At 38.8% G+C, this 23,545-nt stretch overlaps 1 protein-coding gene across 4 annotated transcripts in view; it reads right to left on the bottom strand.

Annotated features, from left to right (window-relative positions):
• The window catches only part of LOC146464879 (low-density lipoprotein receptor-related protein 6-like), a 62,831-nt gene that overhangs the window by 17,765 nt on the left and 21,521 nt on the right, over window positions 1–23,545 (bottom strand). The window contains exons 7-18 of one of the 4 annotated variants that reach the window (XM_085129145.1): window positions 23,075–23,466; window positions 22,567–22,689; window positions 21,426–21,822; window positions 20,701–21,086; window positions 19,688–19,816; window positions 9,025–9,087; window positions 7,026–7,425; window positions 5,714–5,898; window positions 5,054–5,257; window positions 4,330–4,449; window positions 3,542–3,658; window positions 647–946 (exon numbers count right to left, since the gene is read on the bottom strand). In XM_085129145.1, the coding sequence (XP_084985271.1) occupies window positions 647–946; window positions 3,542–3,658; window positions 4,330–4,449; window positions 5,054–5,257; window positions 5,714–5,898; window positions 7,026–7,425; window positions 9,025–9,087; window positions 19,688–19,816; window positions 20,701–21,086; window positions 21,426–21,822; window positions 22,567–22,689; window positions 23,075–23,466 (2,816 nt within the window). Of the gene's footprint in view, window positions 1–646; window positions 947–3,541; window positions 3,671–4,329; window positions 4,450–5,053; window positions 5,258–5,713; window positions 5,899–7,025; window positions 7,426–9,024; window positions 9,088–19,687; window positions 19,817–20,700; window positions 21,087–21,425; window positions 21,823–22,566; window positions 22,690–23,074; window positions 23,467–23,545 lie in introns of all 4 variants that reach the window. The other 3 variants (XM_085129144.1, XM_085129147.1, XM_085129146.1) reach the window with 3 other exon arrangements.

Here is a 23,545-nt window from a genome sequence, read left to right as displayed (position 1 = left end):
GTGAAGATACCCTCTGTTAGATTTAGGTTTTTCTTTGTAAGCGAGTTACGCTTTTAGGGAACTATTTTCATGCCAAATTTCACGAAATTCTAATGAGCAGTTCCTTAGAAAAGAGTTCATTTCCACGAAAACAACCAGTCGCAATTTTTTGGTCAAATGCGCATGCGTGGCTTTAATTAAGTTTCATGGCAAAGATGAAAAGCAGGCACAAGGTCTTGGGGAATTACTTTTTTGCTCGGAAAGAAAAGAAAAAGAGTCCAGAAACGAGAAACTTAGTTATTTAGGATCAAAACTTAACTTCATTATCCATTTCATGTGAAATTGAGGGATCACTTTATCGACCACCGTATTTGCGTACCACAACCCTAGCGCGCGCTTAATAGCATCACTAACAGAATCTGTAAAGAGCACTCAAACTGTGTTCGGCCACCTTAAGAGCAAGGCATTGCTTTTTTTTTGGGGGGGGGGGGGGAGTGATGGTATTGGTGGTGTTCGTCAAGAATTGTTACTGTTAATTAAAAATAATTCTTATCGTTCTCAGTCTGAAATGCATGCCTCTCGCGCCAACTACGACGAACTGTATAATAGACAGTGAATGAATGGTGGATCAGTATTCTAATTTTCGTGATAATCCGTTGCTTCCTACCTGTATCCTCCTGATACAAGAAAGCGGCCTTTGACGTCTTTCTTCCAGCACTGTTCGTCGCAACACAGCGATAACTGTCAAAGTCCTCTCTGGTTACTCTTGTTATAACAAGTTGGCTCTGACCCTTTTTTATATCTGTTATGGTCTGCACCGTCGGCTTGGTTTGTGAAGTATCTGAGCTGTTTCCGGTTATCCAGGTAATATTTGGCTTGGGACGGCCACTAGCTCTGCATGTGAATGTCACGTTTGCACCAATGCTCGCATTTTGAATCTCTGGAACAATTCTTGGTCTTTGAATATCTAACCAGCAGAAATAATAGGAATATGTAGCTACAACTAACACCAAGTATCCCTGGATACGTTGTTATGGGTACCACTTTGTTTTAAAGATGGTACCTACAAACACAGAGGTATTTTTTGGGCAGTTCATGACTATGCGGGAAAAGCAGTTCCTATAAGGGCTATTGGAATCCTAAAAGAAAATTGGGGGTAACCACGCATTCTTTTAGATATAATTAAGCCACAATGATTCTATAAAGCGTAAAATACAAAACCATGTATATATGGCATTTTTTCCCAAATTGAAGATTAATTACCTCTGAAAAATGCATGGTTCCCACCAGTTTTCTTCATGAATTCAAGGACCACTTGTTAAGTTTTGCTTTAGAAACCGTGCAAAAATATCCCTGAATTAGTAGGCACCAACCATAGGAAACCCTAGTATCTCGAGATGCACAGAACATATGCGCAGTAATAAATAATAAATAATAACCTCATCTTAATTAACATCATCAACTTCTTATTAAAATCAATGTATTAAAAAGAGCGCAGGATCTGCGATCTAAACAGTTAGACTGTGCTGAAAAAACTTCGATTTTACTGTTTTGAAGACATCACTTCACTAACTTTTTAGTCCTTCTTCTAACTGGATAATGGAGAGTAAGGTTTTTGGGTGACAAATTGTGTGAAATATTGCTAAGAGATGCAGGTCTTTTGACAAATCACCATATACTATCCCAGTAATAGACAACTACAAGTCCAAGTTTAAATAAACCCAAAAGAAACTCACGATGAATCCAAAATGAATTATACAGCCATATTATACGGGACCAATAACTAATAACAAACGTCAATTAATAGACCACTGCATATAATGCGTTTAGTTATAAGAAGATAAATTATGATGAACTGGTTGGGTGTAATAAGGACCAGTGAGATGGCGTTTCGTTAGCCTGAGCAGACTAATGCCCCATTCATCAAGCGGCACACTAAGAGCTTCCAAGGCGTAAGCACGTTTAAAAGATGTTTAATTAGTTAAACACCCATTTTAAAATTGTTTCCTTCATAAATGCTGCTTTCGGATTCTTGTTTGACTACAGATTTAGCACAAATGAAAGCATAAGATAAATTTTACTTGAATCCGATGTCAAAGTCAATGGTTGAGCTTTTTGTTTCCAATTTTCATTATATTTTGTTAAACCTGGTTCCAGAATCTGGAAAAGCCCGCGAAATTACATATGTTAGTCCGTACTACGATCTAATAGCCACCCCACCCCCCCTCCCCCCTCCCCCCCAAAAATCACTGCTGACATAATGAAGAAATCGTCACAACCATCCGACACCAACACCTGAGGAATAAGTTGGCATGTTTTTCAAATAGGCCGCTGACCCAACGTAACGACCGAAATGAGCCAATCACTCGAACCCTTAGAAGACACGGTATTCAAGTCACAATGCAAACAAACCTATAAAAACACTTCAACAAGAATTTCCTTTCCCTAAGTTTCGAATTCGACCTTCTGAAGACGACCAATGCAATGTCTTTTATAAAGTCATGTCCATGGAATTGTATTGGCGAAACCAAAAGATCATTTGACACCAGAAAAAAAATCATATCTTGGAGCATATCTGAAATACAAAACAATGTGCTAAAAGCTCGAACGTTTCAAAACATGCTTGAACCTGTAAATCATACAATGGACAATGACAATGCAACAATCATCGATAAACGAAACGATCGCACCAGAATGACACTGGAATCATGGCACACCGCCAAAACTGTCGCGGCCGACAACAATTCATGCTCGCTCCCGAGGCAATATTTCATTCTTTTGAACAAACACTAGCTTTAGCCTTTTGTATGCTTTTTACATTCTTTCCTTATATGAATTTTTTCCACTTAATTTTGCATATTACCCTCCATATTTAAATTTTTCTTTACGGTTTATTTCATCACGCATTTTTATCCGTTGAAGACAGGAGACCGACTGTCGAAAGCTTATAATTGTTAAAATCGTTTTACCAGAGAAAGCTTTTACATTTATTGTGTAAGCGTGTTTTGTTGGTGTGAACGGGGCATAAGTTACCATCAGAGTCAAAGGACTCCGATAATGACTTCTACCCAGGTTGTTGAAGAGTCAGCCAACGTCACCACAAACAGTCCTTCTCTGGACTACACCTACCTGGGTGATCATAATTTACCTATACTTATGATCCCCTGCAAAAAGGGGGAATAAAACATCCCTACCAGAGTACTAGCTTTGTAGGAGAGTCTTCAGTTGTCCGTGACTCCACTTTACTGAGGGTAAATTTGGTGTGGGCAAATTAACTACCATTCACCGATCTTACGGGAAGGTGTTAGTGAGAGGATAAATAATTATTTACAGTGAATCGATGCCACAAACAGACTCCGAGCCGGAGGGGACTCTTTCTTCTCCTAGTTTTTGTAGCGCGCGATGGATCTACCGAGCGACAAAGCCGCGAGCCATGAGAAACGCGGGCGCAGAGGGAAGGAATCCCTCCTCATTCACTTTTCTAATTTGCTGTCACTTTGCGCGCGTGATCTAAGGGGGGAAAGTACGACTAATCGCAGTCTATGCTACAAAAGGAACTTACTGCAGTTCTTTTCATCAGCGCCATCATGGCAATCGTTCGAGCCATCACAGACCCACCCTGCATGTATGCAACCTTCATTTGTACAAGTAAATTGGTCTGGGCCGCATGTCTTGGGAGCTATTGAAGGAACTATAGTAATTCGATGTAAGTTTTCCTCTTAAGAATACATGTAGCAAAGAAAGAACAACAAAATTCACTGCACAGAAGCCTTTATAAAATGGAAAAAAAAAACGTTGATTTCATTTACAGCCGAGGAGGTTTGAACCACCTTGTTCAGCATAATAAAAAGTTCTCTTAAAAAGAACTAGGAAATTGATTTCAGCCGCCGGTTAGTTTTTTCGTTTCTTTTTTTTTTCTCATAGGAAAGTACTGCTCAATAGAATTCATTTGAATGGTCACTCGTTGGTTACTGTAAAATTAACCAACTGTGGACTCTCCTCTGATAAGACCTGTGAAAAACTAATAAAGCGAAAAGTTCTTTGTTTTCTTGTCCCTAAACTTGATGTGCTCAACCCGATACTCGATGCACTCCACTCGAACCTCGATACTCGAAGCTTTCGAGTTTTGAAGATCGAGGATCAAGTTGCGAAGTTCGAGTTGGAAGGGACTGTCAACTTACTTTTGCACGGTACAGACATGTACATGTATCATCTGCAGCTATTAGTCCCTGGATGTCACCATTCAAGTGAATCCTCTTTGGAAACACTTTCCAACGGCACTGTTCGTTATTCGGTATTTTGAAAAAAAAAAAAAAAAGACACTCCTAGAAAAAACAATCCACAACCAACCTTTACAAGTGAAATTGTCTTCACTGAGGATCATGTCCATGGGGCAAGAACACTGAGCATTGCCGTGCAACCCAACCAAACAGATATGAGTACAGCGGTTGTTGGTACAAGGGTGGTGAGCTGCAAACGGAAAAATAATGACTGTTATACACCCTTCCTGAAGTATCATACACCCACGCCTAGCTAGCCCGACTCTCCCATAGCTCAGTAGCAGAGCATCCAAACTGCTTACCCGGTCACAGGTTTAACCCTTGTTGGGAGAACTGGATTTTCGTCTTCTATTATACCTGTAACTGGGTGATAAAAACTGCCTCTCAAGAATTTATGCTCTGACATTGAGGCCAACAGAACAAAATAAAAACACTTCAACCCTGTCTAGACTGTACTTGTGGTCTTTTCTTGCTAGGGGGGACCAATAAAACAACACTAACATGAACTTCAAATTCAAAAGTGACAGTAAGAAATGTATTTTTTCTTCATTTTAAAAAAAGGATTTTCGATTTTCTGAACAAACTGCCTGTCAAAACTCTGTTGCCATGGCAACATCAAAGTCGATGAGTACTAACCGACCAGTTCATTGTTTTTCCAGTTAAATTTACGAAAAAGTCCTGAAGTTTCATGGCGTTTGCACAAATATTAAAAAAGTTATTCAGGTTCAAAGTCGCCGTGGGCAGAATCCCCTCCCCCCCCCCCCCAGTCTAGGAAAGCAAGTGACCCCTCCTACCTCTGGTCTTCATTGTATCCACAACTATGATGTCAGACAAGTCATCAATGGCTGCTTGCACAATATCGCCCTGAACTTGATCCTTCTTCTTGATTCTCATGACATTGCGCGACTCACGATCAATCCAGTAAACGTAATTGCCATAAACGGCTAAGCCGACTGGTGTTAACACATTCATCTCGACCAGTGTAGCACGGTTTTGCCCTGCAAAAGAAGACTGTATTATTCTGTTGCTTATCTAACAAGAGACTACAAAAAGAACGGCTACATGCAAAATAATTGCAAAATTAATGTTTTTGCACTTATGATACATTCAGATACATTCACATCATTAAATCCCTTTTCCCCATCGTTATTTTCTTTTCTTTCATTTATTTGTTGTTGTTATTATCATTTTATGTTTTATGTTTTATGTTTGGTTGTTTTTTATAAAAAAAAACCCACCGTATTTAACAGAATGAGGTTCGAAATCTATGATCAGAATTTTTGGCTTAACTTAAACCCTAAATTCAGTCAAAATATGTTCCATGCACACGCAAATAGAAAAACATTTGGGAGACAAGGTTTTCACAATGCTTCAGTGTTTGCAACTCTAGGCTTTTAGGCAACAATCAGAAACATCGCCTTGCACTGCATGCCAGTGCATATAAGCAGCCTCACCTGTAAGATCAGCGTACTCAATCTTTTTCAGTTTAGTGTCAGTCCAAAAGAGTTTCTGTCCTTCTTTATCCACAGCCAAATCCCCGGGAGACTCTGCACTAAACAGCATCACTTTATCAGCTCCACCCATTGATGCCCTCACAATTGATTTCTTCCATGGATTCTCATTAGTGAAGTACATTTGCCTGTAGAGTGTCAATAACATCAACTGAAATTGATATTGAACATGGATGAAAAAGTTGAAGCTGTGTCAACACCCAATGGCAAAGAAACAACAACTTCTGCATAATGTTTTGTTTAAAGGGTCACTGTCACAGAGATTTCTCTGTGTTTTGGTTGAAACTGCTCAAATATTTGACAAGGTACCTTTTCGCTAACATGAATTGCTCTTAGGGCACCGAGAATAAAACAATAAGTAGTTTCTCCTGGGAAGAACTAACTACAATCAGTTTTTTAGTGATCTCTCCAAATATGCTGCAAGAACTTGAAAAATTGGTTTAAATCCATTTCAATGTTGGCCATCCGTGGCTTCTGTGTAGTAGTAGGGTTACTGTTAACAACGATTCGTCGATGCTTAATGTGTTTTTTGGCAATCAAAGTAACATCAGAAAATAGATGACACTGCCCCTTTAAAGAACCACATGTAAAACATCTAACCAAAAAACAAATTAAGCAGATATTTGAGCATACTTTGGATCTCATCTCAGTTCTTTGAGCAGATGTTTGGGTCACCGGCATGACTCAGTTAAACTAGTCACAGCTTTGCCCAACAATTCAACTGACAATGTTCCTAGTCTCATATTAGTATAAATCTGCTAGCGTTCTATCCCGAATGCTGTTCGCTTATTGGCTACACTACTCACTGTCTATTCTGTCGTAGACAGTGAGTAGAGTGAGTAGTGCATGACGTAACCTATTTATATCATCATTCAATAAAAAAAGGTGAACCTTTCTTGTTGTCAAGTTTTGAACGATTAGTCGATTTATACTAAAACAATTTGATTATTCTCTCTCAATTTCTATGTGTGATAATTGATTTGCGCTTCACCCCCATCAACTATCACGTGGCAGAAATTTTGAGCTCATAACCTTATTGTTAATTATAGTTGAAAGATGTGTAATTGTTGTTTTATTGGTGAGATACATGCACTCGTGTGTCCAACTGAGAATCCTTACAAGGTCTGTGCTCAATGGAGGTGTTATACATGTACTTCCTCAGATTTTAAACTTTTGGATGATAAATTTTGTTCGAAATTTGAACATACATACAATTTTAAAGCTAAAAGTAACAAAACAGCAATGCTCTGCTCACCCCCTCTCAGGATAAAGTACAATAGAACGTGGATATATGTGCTGCTCTTTGAACACCACACCCAAGTTTGTTTTGTTCCTCAAACTGTAAACCTTAATGCTGTTTGAGGCACTGTCCGTCCAATACAGCTGCTGTCCATATGAGTCGATAGCCAGATCAAACGGCGACGCTCCAGCATCCAACTCGATGGCCTTAACGTTGGTGCCATTTTGAAAGGCACATAAGATTTTTTTGGTGGCGCCGTCGATCCAGAAAACAAGATGGCTGTTGTTGTCATAATCAATGGCAAGAACATCTGTCAAACCACGAACTGGCAAAACAACATCTACATCCTCTGAGGAGTTGAATAGGATTTGATGGATCTCCCTCTTGGTACTGTAGAGCATGAAAACAGGTGGTGCTAGAAAAAAAGGTTGTTAATTTCAATATTAAATTGTCATAACCAATCATGCCCCTAATTTTATAGCCTAATGACCAACCACCAGAGAGGGCAGGCTATATAATAAATATATTAACAATAATTATAGTAAATTTTACGCCTCTTTTTTAATAAATAATGCAAATACTGTATCTATTCGATTAACCACCCTGGACGCTTATTTAATTTTGGGCCCATGAGGGTGGGCGCATATTCGAGGTGGGCGCTTAGTATTTCCCCAACATTTTCAGCAAGCGGGCACATTTTTAGAGAATAACAAAACAATTGATAACAAGTATTTCGCTTCAACAAGACAAAACAAAGTGCAAAATCTAACACAAACATAAAAGTTCATTGACTACCGTATCAAAAACCAATTTTGGAACACAACTGATGCTCCTCTTACTTCACACTGGACTAGTGCAGAAATGTTTTTTGTTAGGAAGGGGTGGGGTGGGCGCTTCTTTACGTTTTGGGCTTTCAGGGTGGGTGCTTACATTCGAGGTGGTCGCTTTATTCAAAGCTGGGCAGTTAATCAAATAAATATCATAGCAACAAAAAAAATTGCTTATACCTCAATTACACGCCATATTTTCTTTGACGATTCACTCAATTTCATCTCATTAATGATCTACATACAATTCATGTGTGAGTAAGTTATTCAAATATTTAGTCAACATTTGACAGGATATAATCCTCAAGGCACCCTGGGCTTAAGACTAATGATGGCTAGTAACAACTAGCCAGAAACTGGTAAAAAGTAGGTTTGTGCTTTCACTAGCCATTTTGGCTTGGCAGAAAACAAAGATAAAATTATTTAAATAACCACAAAAGAAAATCAAGAGAACAAGAACTACGTTTGGCTGCTTTTTGTGTCGCATGCCTAGAGTCAAGGCTTTTTCATGTTAAGGTCAACTCGAAAACTCAATCACAAATAAATTTACAACTTGTAAACAGTGAAAAAACCTTTACACATCAAATAAAAAAATGTCTGACTTTCCTTCCTTCACTTTTTGTAAACTAATTAGTTAAACTACAGGTAGTGAAAAGTTTGTTTTTGGCTAGCACAATCAGACCTGTTACTAGCCATTTGCGAAAACCTTGTCACAAGCTTTCAATTCAATTTCAACGACAGTAACACGACGAAAATACTCAAAGTTTTTGATGAAGCAAATCAAGATGGCGACTCAGTTCAGTTCTTCTTGTCTCAGCGCATGCTCAATAGTGTTCGCTAGACTGCAAGCAGTCCCTTTCTGGTTTAGTCGAGAGGTCGCGCGAAAAAAACTGGAGCCAACGAGCAGAGGGGGGCTTGGGGAGAGGCGGGAAAAAGGGGAAAGGAAAAGAAAGGAACTGCGCTCTTAGCTGTAACAGATGCATTCAAGGACTCAGGGTAACTCTGCCTACAATTCGTTAAACCCATTAAAAAACCAATTAAAAATGACAACTAATAAATAACAACTCCTCCTCTATCTGTCGCTCGGGAAATGGCCACGTGAAACCGTCTTTTCTGGGCATACAAGTAACTGTATTCACAGGGAGCGGACGAGTTATGCTAGAAATGTCAATAAAAAAACGTCTTACCTCTTTTAACGTCACTTCCGCCACCAGTGTGCCGCGGTTCACCAGTGTGCCTCGTTTGGAAAGCTTCACGAAGTACCGAGAGGAAAAAAATGACAAAGGGAACAACACAGAACCACGTGACTTGTTAGCCTGCGTAGCTGGCGGTTTTTGTTGGTGGGCTCCCCGAAAAGCCAGGCACGAGGGCTAAAACGAGTGGTAAAGCCGCGGGGAAATGGAGCGAGCGAAGCCGCTCGTTGACGCGGCTTCGCTGTGCACGACTGTCGCGGCTCCCGCCCCATTTCCCCCGCAGTTGCACCACTCGTTTTGGCACGGCTTTCCCGCCCACCAAAACCGCCAGCTACGCAGGCTAGTGACTCGTCGGATGTGAACCGCGGCACACTGGTGGCGGAAGAGACGTTTTCACAGAAGACGCTTACTGTGCGCATGCTCACAACAATAAACTCATTCAAATGGCTTCCGGTCATGTGTATCACACCTTATATGACGTATTTCCGCCACCAGTATGTTGCGGTGCACATACCACGAACGCGCTGCACATACCACCCACCAACGCGAAATGAGCGATTGTAAAAGGCCCGTTTAATCAATCTTTTCATTATAATGGTTTAGGTAGCTTAAAGATAACGTAAATGCAATACCGCATGCAAATACTTGGGCTCATTTGTTGAATATGTAGGGAGTTATTGGGAAACGAATATTCGACCGAAATCTGTTTCATCCCTTGTCCAATCTCGTACCCAGAGTCCTCAGGCTTTTTGGTCAGCGGGGCGGCGCCAGGAGAGACTCTGGGATAATGGAAAAATATCATTTTTTTGATTGGTCGTCTGCATAACAATGGAAGACCGACAGGAAGTCCGTTGGTCATTTGCGGAAGTTAATCAAACCGGAAACCTCCCTACCAACTTTCCTTGTTTTGGAGGGAGATTTGAAATGTCAAACTCGGTCAATTTTGTAATTTTTATGTGTGTGTCACGGTTATTTTATTTTATTTTTTCACACCAAAAATTAGAAACACTCCAATTCAAAGACAGGTTTTGAATTATGTCAGTGAAACAATTTCTAGCCGGCTAAACATCAGCCGTTTTATCGTACGAAGTTTGCCACTACTGTCATACGACGGTAAATCACGGCAAAATGCTACGATGCTATGATTACTGTCGCTGTTGTGAAAAATTATTTTCGGAAAATATCATTATATCAGTCAGTTTGGGAGAAAAAGCGGTAGGAGAACGAATTGGTGAAGCCGTTCGCAAGTATGGAAACATTAAACGTAATAGAGAGGACATTGGTGTCGTCAACGTTCTGAATAATTCGAACATGTTATTTACTAGTGAACGTTGTTATCATGGGAAAATAGAGAAGTTCTTTAACATCTATAAATTTTGTTGTGGATAAAAATTTGGAGATGACTGATCTGTTGTGGAGTGGAGTCCATCTCAGGTTGCCGTTTCGATTAATTCCCTTTCGGTTTTGCTACAAGGGAAACTCTGAAGACATCTCCACGATGATCAAACGCCGCACACGAGAGCAAAAGTTTCACTTTTTTCAGTCACGGCCCATGGCCAGTTTGCCAAAGAAAAAAATTCAGAAACAATTCCCCCTTTCAGGCGAAGGTAATGGTGTGTTGAACATTTTCCTTAAATTTTGAGAGATTTTGTTTTGAGAAATTTTGTCAGATTTTTTTGTCACTGTTCCATATTCCATGCAAAATAAGAACAATTAATTATTTGTCCTAAAAAGTGTATAAGGCCGTGGTTTTAGGTTACCTTCAGATGAAAGTTTAATCTCAAATGTAATAGTACATACAGATTTGAAGTTTACTTTTACAGTATAGGGGCAGTTGAGAATAAAGACTTGTTGCCTGTTACTTACAACCATCTTCTCTGCAAGAAAGTCAACACACTGTGACAGGGAAGAGCCACCCAATTCGACCAGTCAAAAAACAGGTGTAGATAATACTGAAGCCCAAAGCTGGACTTCGAAATGCAGAAGTACCTTGAAATCTTTACATTTATTTATTTCCCACACGTACACAGACAAATTAACAAATAAAAGAAAAAAAACTCAAGTAGTGGAGAGGATCAGGCTCAATAAAAGATACCATGAGGCTTATGAATATTAAGCCTCCCCAATCTTAAAAATATACAAAAGCTGTTACATAATATATTGCTTGGAGTTTTTTTTATAACAAAACAAATAATGTACACTGAGTTTAAAATAAAGATGGCAAAAATTTGAAGGTAATGATAGTTTAATAATTATTGTACTCTGTTAATGTACTGTACATTAATATGTAAGTAAAAACAATCTAACTTTTTTAAAATATTATTTTTCCCTTCATCTGACAAAACATACAAATACTCCATTGAAGAAGTATGAGACAAGGAAACTGTGGGTTCCCTTGTAGACAAGTGTGCAATCATGCCTAAAGTACCAGTTGTTGAAAAAAAAAATAGATGAGCGGTGGTGTGACTTTCTGTGAGCACTCTATGTTATGAGGAAGAACACCAAGTCTTCCCTTGAAGGGTTCAATTGGGACGCTATTATATTGAGGAGATACAAGAGAAGGCCCCTGCTCAATTTCATTCCACTGCAAGTGTACCCGTTGTACATAAACATGGAAGCCAAGTACCCCAAGTTTGTGTGGCATATGACCTGCAGATAATGCTTGCACAGCCTTGTGCAGAAAGTGACCACTTTCATCATAATTATATCCTTATCATACACTCCACTTGTAATTGGCAAATTTACTGACATAATTATTTTGGCAGTGGATGGATTTTACTGAATAATTTGGCGAAAACAACCCCGTCTATCATTTCTTCATGTAATATTCATTCATGTAATAATTATTGCTAGTAAATATTAGAAAGAAATTTGTGGTAGCCAGCAGGTTTAAGCATAAAAATAATACTTCTCAGTGAATCCTACCATTTATTGTTATTTTGCACTGATAATCAAACAAAAGAAAAACTTTCAGACACTACAATACTAGCTTGCAAAAAAACTGCATTCAATATTTATTAAAGAGTGACAAGTCTATAAAATATATGTGTTGAACATTCCAAGGATTCCAATGGGTCCTTTACTCCCTTCCCCTTCCCTGTTGGGGGTAACTAATCAAATTATGTGTAACCATTATCTCATCAAGTATGTAGAATTTTCAAGTATAATTTGTTAACAAAACTGTTAATTATAGAGTGATTATAGATGAAACATGAAGTTTTACAGTCAATGCTTGTTAGACCCTCCCCCCCCCCCCAAAAAAAAGAGTTACCATTCAATCTATCTTATGGGTTAAAGAAACATCACTAGCCTTATTGTTTATTCTGCTAACCAGCTAAAAATAAATTTGAAACATCTTTTTAGATATAGTTTTGTAACTGATGGTATGACAAATTTAAATCATTTTGAATTATTATTTTGAATGTGTATTTCTATTGTTCTAGACCTTTGATCAATGCAGCTGATAAGGTTTGGTCCAGTCCCACAAACATTATGCAATATGCTGGATGACTTACATTGTGGCCTAATAGACAATCAGAGCCCAGGAAGGGCTTGAAATATGAGTCACGTTTGACAATTTTCAGTTTTAGTTCTTAGCTAACATTATTGTCAAGGGACCACAAATTCCCACAAGCGCTGGATAATTTACACAGTTCAGCAAAGGTCTCACAACACTGTGCCAATCATTCAGGATATTGGGGAGTTTGACAATAGTAATCATCTGTCGTCAAAGCAAGAGCTGCAAGATCAGAGAAGAGATTATATTATACAATTCAGCAGAGTGTTGGTTGAGTATAATACTTCCCTTGCCTGAAGTCAATTAACCGTGTGATACCAAATCACATCACCATCCAGTACTCAAAAGAAATGGCAAATCCTTCAGAAATGATCAATTTACAAGTAATGTGCCCTAATCAATCAGAATACATTAGGTAATGTGTGTCAGTATCTGAGCTATCTGACTCAGCTCTTAGTTGAAGTGTGCACTCCACAACCAGATGAAGTCAGGCCCCACCAAAATTATTTCAATTTGTAATATAAACACAATTTCCCCAATCTTTCGACCCCTTCCCTGTGCTTCCTACACTGCACCCAAAATTACAAGAGAACTCACATAAGATAGTTTTAAATTATTTTACCTTGATTACATGTGTTGAGGCCCGCGCTCAACACCCACTTTCCGCTCAGCGGCCTTCCCTTTGAGGACCTTTGACGTACCCTAGAATTTGATTACTAACGCAATCTCGTACCCAGAGTCCTCAGGCTTTTTGGTCAGCGGGGCGGCGCCAGGAGAGACTCTGGGATAATGGAATTTCTTATCCCAGAAAACGTGGGATTCCGGTCTTAGTGCGCATGCTTAAGATTAAAACGGAAGTTAAATGCCCCAAAATGGCAGCCGTGGTATTGTTATTGGGCCTGAAGGGTTTATCGGCCAGTTGAAAGTGTTCGAGAAAGCCAAAATTGATTCTTGCATGCGATCAAAAGGAACTGGATTTTTTTCCCGTAAGAGCGGATCAAAGCAACTGGATTTTTTTTCATGTAAGAGCGAGCGAAAGGTGGACTTGATTCGACGTTGCTACAACAGACAAGTAACATATTTCTTTATTACTGTTTATACTTACAAATAAAAAGGAACTATCACTTCTCCTCTCACAGAACTGAGCAGCTGACTGTGTATTGAATTTATGTTCAAATTACCTTCTCCCCTTCCCTTAACAGTTTACGTCCAAATGGGATTCAATGAACACGCACATGTTACCATTTGACAATAATTTAAATCACCTCTTAATATTAGTACAATATTTACTGTTGTAAATTAAGTTTTTTTTGTCCCAAAAATTGTTAATTTTATTAGACTGAATTGTGTGCACGCTTTTCTTAAAGTGAGTTTAAGAATGTCATATGTGTTCGAGTGCAAGCTAGTACAATTTCAACATCAGCATATTTAATACATGCCATGAATTCAAGAGCAGCTTTGAAGTTTTTCTTTCTGAATAAACATTCCTTTTGCCTAGCTTTTGCGGGCAAAACTGATAGAGAGTGCTCACATCTTGCATGCTTTTAGTGCTGTAGAGTTGCTCCCATGTATACTAATAATGTATCTAGAAATAAAATGAAGTAGTAGAACAGAGATTGGATAATTGTGCCAACACGCCTTGAAAATAAGAATAGTGAGTTGTGTTGAGGTTTAATTTGTTAACTATTCTGCCTTACCACAGAGTAATTATATGAGAACTGTATGGAGAGTGGTAATCATGCCACCTCTCATCAGTAAATTGGTTATAATGTGATTGTTGGGAGACTGTTGATAACCTGACTATAATATTTCAAATTATCCCATTTAGTCGGTAAATTTCTATACCGTGCGTATAATCTCCTTAGTCTGTTCTTGTATACATGTAATGAAGGTAAAATAATTTAAAACTATCTTATGTGAGTCCTCTTGTAATTTTGGGTGCAGTGTAGGAAGCACAGGGAAGGGGTCAAAAGATTGGGCAAATTGTGTTTATATTATAAATAATTTTGGTGGGGCCTGACTTCATCTGGTTGTGGAGTGCACACTTTAACTAAGAGCTGAGTCAGATAGCTCAGATACTGACACACATTACCTAATGTATTCTGATTGACTAGGGCACATTACTGGTAAATTGATAATTTCTGAAGGATTTGCCATTTCTTTTGAGTACTGGATGGTGATGTGATTTGGTATCACACGTTTAATTGACTTCAGGTAGGGGAAGTATTATACTCAACCAACACTCTGCTGAATTGTATAATATAATCTCTTCCCTGATCTTGCAGCTCTTGTTTTGACGACAGATGATTACTATTGTCAAACTCCCCAATATCCTGAATGATTGGCACAGTGTTGTGAGACCTTTGCTGAACTGTGTAAATTATCCAGCGCTTGTGGGAATTTGTGGTCCCTTGACAATAATGTTAGCTAAGAACTAAAACTGAAAATTGTCAAACGTGACTCATATTTCAAGCCCTTCCTGGGCTCTGATTGTCTATTAGGCCACAATGTAAGTCATCCAGCATATTGCATAATGTTTGTGGGACTGGACCAAGCCTAATGAGCTGCATTGATCAAAGGTCTAGAACAATAGAAATACACATTCAAAATAATAATTCAAAACCATATAATTTTGTCATACCATCAGTTACAAAACTATATCTAAAAAGATGTTTCAAATTTTTTTTTTAGCTGGTCAGCAGAATAAACAATAAGGCTAGTGATGTTTCTTTAACCCATAATATAGATTGAACAGTAATTCTTTTTTTGGAGGGGGGGAGGGTCTAACAAGCATTGGCTGTAAAACTTCATGTTTCATCTATAATCACTCTATAATTAACAGTTTTGTTAACAAATTATACTTGAAAATTCTACATACTTGATGAGATAATGGTTACACATAATTTTATTTGTTACCCCTTAACAGGGAAGGGGAAGGGAGTAAAGGACCCATTGGAATCCTTGGAATGTTCAACATATATATTTTATAGACTTGTCATTCTGTAATAAATATTGAATGCAGTTTTTCTGCAAGCTAGTATTGTAGTGTCTGAAAGTTTTTCTTTTGTTTGATTATTAGTGCAAAATAACAATAAACGGTAGGATTCACTGGGAAGTATAACTTTTATGCTTAAACCTGCTGGCTACCACAAATTTCTTGCTAATATTTACTAGCAATAATAATTACATGAATGAATATTACATGAAGAAATGATAGACGGGGTTGTTTTCGCCAAATTATTCAGTAAAATCCATCCACTGCCAAAATAATTATGTCAGTGAATTTGCCAATTACAAGTGGAGTGTTTGATAAGGATATAATTATGATGAAAGTGGTCACTTTCTGCACAAGGCTGTGCAAGCATTATCTGCAGGTCATATGCCACACAAACTTGGGGTACTTGGCTTCCATGTTTATGTACAAGGGGTACACTTGCAGTAGAATGAAATCGAGCAGGGGCCTTCTCTTGTATCTCTTCAATATAATAGCGTCCCAATTGAACCCTTCAAGGGAAGACTTGGTGTTGACTTCCTCATAACATATAGCACAGAAAGTCACACCACCGCTCATCTATTTTTTTTTTCAACAACTGGTACTTTAGGCATGATTGCACACTTGTCTACAAGGGAACCCACAGTTTCCTTGTCTCATACTTCTTCAATGGAGTATTTGCATGTTTTTTCAGATAAAGGGAAAAATAATATTTTAAAAAAGTTAGATTGTTTTTACTTACATATTAATGTACAGTACATTAACAGAGTACAATTAATTAAACTATCATTACCTTCAAATTTTTGCCATCTTTATTTTAAACTCAGTGTACATTATTTGTTTAGTTATAAAAAAAACTCCAAGCAATATATTATGTAATAACTTTTGTATATTTTTAAGATTGAGGAGGCTTAATATTCATAAGCCTCATGGTATCTTTTATTGAGCCTGATCCTCTCCACTACTTGAGTTTTTTTTCTTTTATTTGTTTGTCTGTGTACGTGTGGGAAATAAATAAATGTAAAGATTTTAAGGTACCTCTACATTTTGAAGTCCAGCTTTAGGCTTCAGTATTATCTACACCTGTTTTTTGACTGGTCAAGTTGGGTCGCTCTTCACTAAAGATGGTTGTAAGTAACAGGCAACAAGTCTTTATTCTCAACTGCCCCTATACTGTAAAAGTAAACTTCAAATCTGTATGTACTATTACATTTGAGATTAAACTTTCATCTGAAGGTAACCTAAAACCACGGCCTTATACACTTTTTAGGACAAATAATTAATTGTTCTTATTTTAAATGGAATATGGAACAGTGAGAAAAAAAAATCTGACAAAATTTCTCAAAACAAAATCTCTCAAAATTTAAGAAAAATGTTCAGCACACCATTACCTTCGCCAGAAAGGGGGAATTTTTTCTGAATTTTTTTCTTTGGCAAACTGGTCACGGGCCGTGACTGAAAAAAGTGAAACTTTTGCTCTCGTGTGCGGCGTTTGATCATCGTGGAGATGTCTTCTGCGTTTCCCTTGTGGCAAAACCAAAACGGAATTAATCGAAACGGCAACCTGAGATGGACTCCACTCCACAACAGATCAGTCATTTCCAAATGTTTATCCACAACAAGGTTTATAGATGTTAAAGAACTTCTCTATTTTTTCATGATAACCTTCAATAGTAAATAACATGTTCGAATTGTTCAGAACGTTGACGACACCAATGTCCTCTCTATTACGTTTAATGTTTCCATACTTGCGAACGGCTTCACCAGTTTGTTCTCCTACCGCTTTTTCTCCCAAACTGACTGATATAATGATATTTTCCGAAAATAATTTTTCACAACAGCGACAGTAATCAGTTTAAGCTGTTTGCATTTTGCCGTGATTTACCGTCGTATGACAGCAGTGGCAAACTTCCTGCAATAAAACGGCTGATGTTTAGCCGGCGAGAAATTGTTTCACTGACATAATTCAAAACCCGTGTTTGAATTGGAGTGTTTCTAATTTTTGGTGTGAAAAAAAAAATAAAATAAAATAACTGTGACACGTACATAAAAATTACAAAACTCCGAGTTTGACATTTCAAATCTCCCTCCAAAACAAGGAAAGTTGGTAGGGGGGTTTCCGGTTTGGTTAACTTCCGCAAATGATCAACGGACTTCCTGTCGGTCTTTCATTGTTATGCAGACGACCAATCAAAAAAATGATATTTTTCCATTATCCCAGAGTCTCTCCTGGCGCCGCCCCGCTGACCAAAAAGCCTGAGGACTCTGGGTACGAGATTGTCCCTTGTCTCGTTTCTCACTGCTGTGACATCTTTGCCGCCCACAGTCAGTTGGTCTATTAAACAGCGGTCGGCACTTTTCAAAATGGTTCGAAACGATCGATCGCATTCGATTGCAAATGAATGCATATATTTGGTTCGCAAATGAGGTTTTAACTACGCAAAGAAATACAAGAATGCAATTTTAAGAGGTAAGACGTTTTTTTATTGACATTTCTAGCATAACTCCTCTGCTCCCTGTGCTGTATTGTGCTGGTAAATCTCGCGGAATTCACTCAGTCCGCGCAGCGTTTGTCGAAGAAAAGTAAAAAAGCTTTGAATGAGCGAAAGTACGCCAACGAAACCGGTGCAAAAACGCAGGAGAAAGCCTAAAGCGCAGGATGCTTCAGATTTTTGCCGTGTGTGCAAGGTATTAAACTTTAAACGGAATGGTAATTACCTTTCGTGCGAAAATCTGTATTAATCTCAGAAGTCCGGCGTAGGAAATATCAGTAAAATAATTACTGAAACTCTTAAACTTTGTTTGATTAAGTTCTGAGTTATCTTTATCGTCCCGTGTTTGCTCACAGTATGCGTTGAAAATAAGAAATGCTGCAGAAATTCATCCGCGAAAACATCAACGTTGCACAGGAGAATTTTATAAAATCAAAGGAAAGCGGCCAGGAATGCAACAAGGAAAACCAAGACCTGAAGAAATCTTACGGTTTAAAAGACTTGCAAAGTCTCCTGGATCGGCAACAGAAAAGAGACGGAAAGCTGTAGAATGCGAGCGAGGGGAAGAATCGACAGATCGCCGAGAAGCTGTGAAAGCGACCATTGTTATTTAATGACCAGAGCATCAGGAGCGAAGAGGAAGAATCACCGAGCTTGGGCATTGATCCGAGCTTCTTTGAAAAGCCAAAATCTCTAGAAGTTGTGGTGCATTTGAATTTTTCTTCGGGCCCCAGAGTAAAAGAAATCGACGACACAAACGCCCGAAGTGTAATTAATAATAATAATACTGCGAAGCGGAACAACAACCACGATCGAAGCCGTGTTGGCAAAGTTTTTCGCTATTACGAAGCTTTGATATATAATGGATTTCCCGAAACCAGCGTGGAGAACGGCCATTACATCTTTTCCCGACAAGAGCGCTTCTATTGCTAGCTTCTGTTCCTCTTTGAGTACTAAGCCGCCAAGTTAATCGCTTAAATTTGTGCAGACATCGCTGCTTGACTCTCTTTCACGACCGAAGCCATTTTCCTAGTGATCTGAAATGTTGACATCCAAACTTGTGAAGAAGTCAATTACACATCAAACTTGCCTGACAGCAGCTATTGTTTATGGACCAATCGGAATTTTCCGTTGCTGGTGAAACGAACGCGCTCCAGTCTTGCTGCACTGTGAGCGCACCCTCGCGACTAACCAGAAAGGGACTGCTTGCAGTCTAAATGTTCGCATGCTGATCGCTCTTGCGGGCTCAAGGTAAGTCATTCAGCGGATTCCACACTATTGCACTAGTGAACTAAAACAGTAGTCTCAAGCCCTGACACTGCCCATTAAGGCCCGTATAAACCCTTTCAACATTTGACCTTGACATTCTTTCAACAAAAGTTAAACAGATGTTGGGCAAATGTTGGACAAAAATATTAAACGGAGTGTTCAAACAGCTTCAGCACTATTCAACATTTTCGAGAACTAAGGAAATATTGTATGGATGTTGAATGAAAGTTTAAACCCAATTTAAATTTGATTTAAAAAGCTTTCAACCCTACTTACACTTTCAACAATGTTGAACGACTCGTTCAAACGCCCCCAACATTTGGTTGAACAAAGTGTTGAAGCAAATGTTGAAACCATTTAAACAGGCATTCAAAACTGTTAACTCACCCTTGCAAGTTTTGTTGTCCGTCACAGATAACGTGTAGTGGTTGGAACAGGAACACACCATTCTGTTACCAGGTTTAGCCAGGCAGAGGTGGCTGCATCCACCATTATCCGCAGCACAGGGATTCCAGCCTGAAACAAAAGGAAAGTTTCAAAGAAGAAAGAAGTGCAATAAAGTTGCATTTCCCATGCAGGGACAGAGGAAGCCATGGTGCCAAAGGGCAAATTTACATCTTTGTATTCAGGGGTTGAGCCCCTTCTGAAACTGCCTGGGGCGCTTGTTGTACATTTTCGGGTGTAAAATATTTTGTTTGGTGCCAAATTAAACTCATCAACTTAAATGACGAGAAATCTTGAGACAAATGACAAAAACCAGCAGATACTGTATTACAGGCTATGAATAGCAATGATCTGCAAAGATCAGCAAAAGCAAAGCATTAAGCCAAGCTGAGATATGCAATCACATGTAAGCCCCTGCAGACTCAGGGGCCACCCCACACAAAACTACTTGCCTGAGGCTCAACCGCTGAGCGGCTAGCATTGTCTCGAGGTAATAACCTTGCCTAAATTATAATTTAGCCACATTTGTTTTTTACAGTTCGTTATTAAAATAGTAGAACCATGCATAGACCAAGGTTGAATATATTCTCATGTCTGGCACCTAAGCATTCCAGTATGCGTTCCCTGTTAGGTTTCTTCTGTCTGATATTGTATGCAATATGCTGACTAACAAAACAGTTATTTTCAGGGTTCAAAAAGAAGAAGTGGAGGTAGCCTGAGTTTTCAAAACAGGAAGGGTAAGGAGGATGAGGAGAGTGGGGGAATGATAAGTCTAACCTCCCAAAAGGAGTCATTTAAGAGAAGAGAGTTTAATAGAGGAGGGGATGCAGCTTGGTACAGTAGTTGCACATTTTTTAAAACATCATTTGCTCATTCACAATATGGTATTAAAAATCATGTTATAATAACAACAATTTATCAAGCTCATAACGTATTTAATAATTATATGTACAAACCCTCCTGTCGGCTACTGTGAAACACCACGATATCAAAAAGGAATCCAATGTTTCCTTTGATTTGAATCCGGTCCAATCCATTTGTTTTGTTGGCACGGTAAATTGAATCCAGTCTCAAGTCGCTCCAGTATATATAATCCATGTACTGCGTCAGACGAAAAGGGTGTGATAGTTCGGATGCGACTGTTCGGCGATTTGTACCATTTAAGTTTGCACACTCAATCGCTTTGTTTCCTGCATCAACCCAGAAGATCAGTCCCAATGAAAAATCAATTGTCAAGCCACTTGGAGAGGTTATGTTCATAATCACAGTGTGTCTGTTTGACCCATCTAAGTCAGCTCGCTCTATCTTTGGGTCCTTAAGGCCATTCACCCAGTACATATGCCTACAACAAAAGACAAGAATACGAGATATTAGATAAACCCTTATCAATTGAAATAAAGCTTCAAAGTGCCTCCTTTTGTTACTGCGTACACGGAATGATCTAAGAAACTTGGGTAAACTTCCTATGACGGCACCTACTAATACAGGGATGTTAACATTTTGTGTGTTTACAACTACTCGGGAAAAGTGCATATATAAGCAAGGGTTACTGATATCCAAAAGTAATTAAAGGTCAATTTGGGGGAAAAAAAGCCATACAGCCGTATACATTGCCTTGTCGTTTACAAATACTACAACAAGTAACCAAAAGTGACTTATTCTAATCATTTATTTAATTTACCCTGAGACTGGATCAAGGGTCAATTCCCGTGGCACCCACAAATCTCGCCAAATCAACATCTTCCTGTGTTGACCATCCAGTCTGGCAACCTCTATTCTAGATCTCAGGTCTTTTGAGTTCGTCCAATACAGGTTCTTTGCAATCCAATCAACAGCCAAACCATCGGGAAATGCTAAGTCTGTCACAATCAAGTGCTCTACGTGGCTTCCATCGAGGAAAGCTCTGCTTATAGACTTGAGGGTTACATCTGCCCAGTATATTTGCATGTCGTGTACATTGAAGTCCAGAGCATTAGCTTCGTTAATGCCCACTATGGAAATCACTTGGTCATTGTTGGTGTCCAGGGAGATTCTCCTTAAGTTGTCATGATTGGAGAACAATAGAAATGCTTCTGGCACTGTAATAAGATAATGAATACATGTTGAACGGGTTCATTGATCAAAATACCATTTAATTAAACCAAAGTCCAACACTTAAATTTCATCTCAGTTTTCATAGAACCTCTACATTTATACTTCTACCCAAGAAAAAAAGAAAGAGTAGCATTCTTCCTCACCAAGTTTTCTCATAAAAATTCCATGACAGTCTTTCAACCTTTTAAGAGACCTGAACTTAGGACGCCAGAGCTAAAAAGTCTTCCTTGGGAACCCATTCCTTCACAGACAAGGCGCCCTTGTTGTTGCTTCCTACTAAAAGCGCTTTGAGAGGGTTTGCAGGGTTGTCAAAAGTAGCCGACAGCTGGTGAAAATCACCATCTACTTCATGATCTTGGTTGGCTACTCTGCTGGGTTATTTGTGTGATTCTTTCAAGACTGTCAAGACGATTGCAAAATCAGCCGCCTGCTCCAATTGTAAGGCTGACTAAAAACTTCGTGACAACCCTGTTTTTTACATGACACAAACATCATTAGCTGTCAATATGTTTTAGCCACATGTTAGATTGAGCTTCAATGCCCTATCATTCTTGTTGTTTATGGGCAAATGACCCTACAACCAACAAGATCGCCCATGATATCAAGAAAATCAAGGCTCTTTCAAAGTAGCCGTAACAGGCTTAACATGTGATGGCCCTTAATGACAGCTGTGCACAAGACTTAATTTACACTGGTCACAAGGGAAAGAACATTTTACAAACACTTACAGATACAATTCTTCTTGTCAGCAATGAGCTCCATTCCTTCAGGGCATTCACACCTGACCCCTGACGGCCTGTATAGACATAGATGACTGCAACCTCCATTCTTACGCTGGCAGGGATTGGAACCTGTAAATACACACACAATCAAAACTCAGAAAAACTCTATAAAGCTCTGCTACCAGCAAACAAATTCTCCTCACCAGTCTTGATATCACAGAATTAGTAGTAGTTGTGAGACTTCAGTTGTTTGACAACTGAAAACAATTTTTATTATAATTGTTATAAATTGCAGTTCAATCTGAAACAGTGAATGGAAGAGACACCCTGTGGCCATTCCCTCGTGTTATTATTTTTTTTAATTTATTTATTTTTATTACAATGACTTCACGTTTGACAAAAGCATTGATATCTCATTCCAGGAAGTACATTTCTGGGGTACTTTCCCAAAATTGATGGACCTGTAATTATTGCAACTTCATTTTCAAAATCAATAATTATGGATTTGTCTTACCATAAGCGAGACTAAGATTGACAGCTTTCAATCCCCTCAAATGAGACAAATTGCCAATAATCGTTTTTCTGTCACCACCAGTTCGCTTGTCAGTACTTTCTATGGCCCGTCTTTGCCTGTCCGTCCAGTAAAGGCGATCTCCAAGCACCGTAAAACCAAACACATGTGGCAAGTTTTCATCCAGAATTGTTCTACGGCGGCTCCCATCCAGATTCATGACCTCAATTTTGTCCAACTTGGCATCAGCCCAGTAGACTTTCTGTTCACGGAAATCAATGGTGATTCCATTCGGCCATGCAACAGAAGAGTTGACTAAGGTGATACGATGACTCCCATCCAGTTCAGCGCGTTCTATCTTTGGATGCCTACCCCAGTCTGTCCAATACATATAGCTGAAAAAGTTACAGTTCTCAGTATGTGCATGCGTGGGTGTGAAGCACTCAACTTGACAATGTGATGGACGACTCATTA

Source organism: Pavona decussata, unplaced genomic scaffold, assembly GCF_977016875.1.
Source record: "Pavona decussata unplaced genomic scaffold, jaPavDecu1.1 SCAFFOLD_161, whole genome shotgun sequence".
NCBI lineage: Eukaryota > Metazoa > Cnidaria > Anthozoa > Scleractinia > Agariciidae > Pavona > Pavona decussata.
This window is presented reverse-complemented; position numbering and strand designations above follow the sequence as displayed.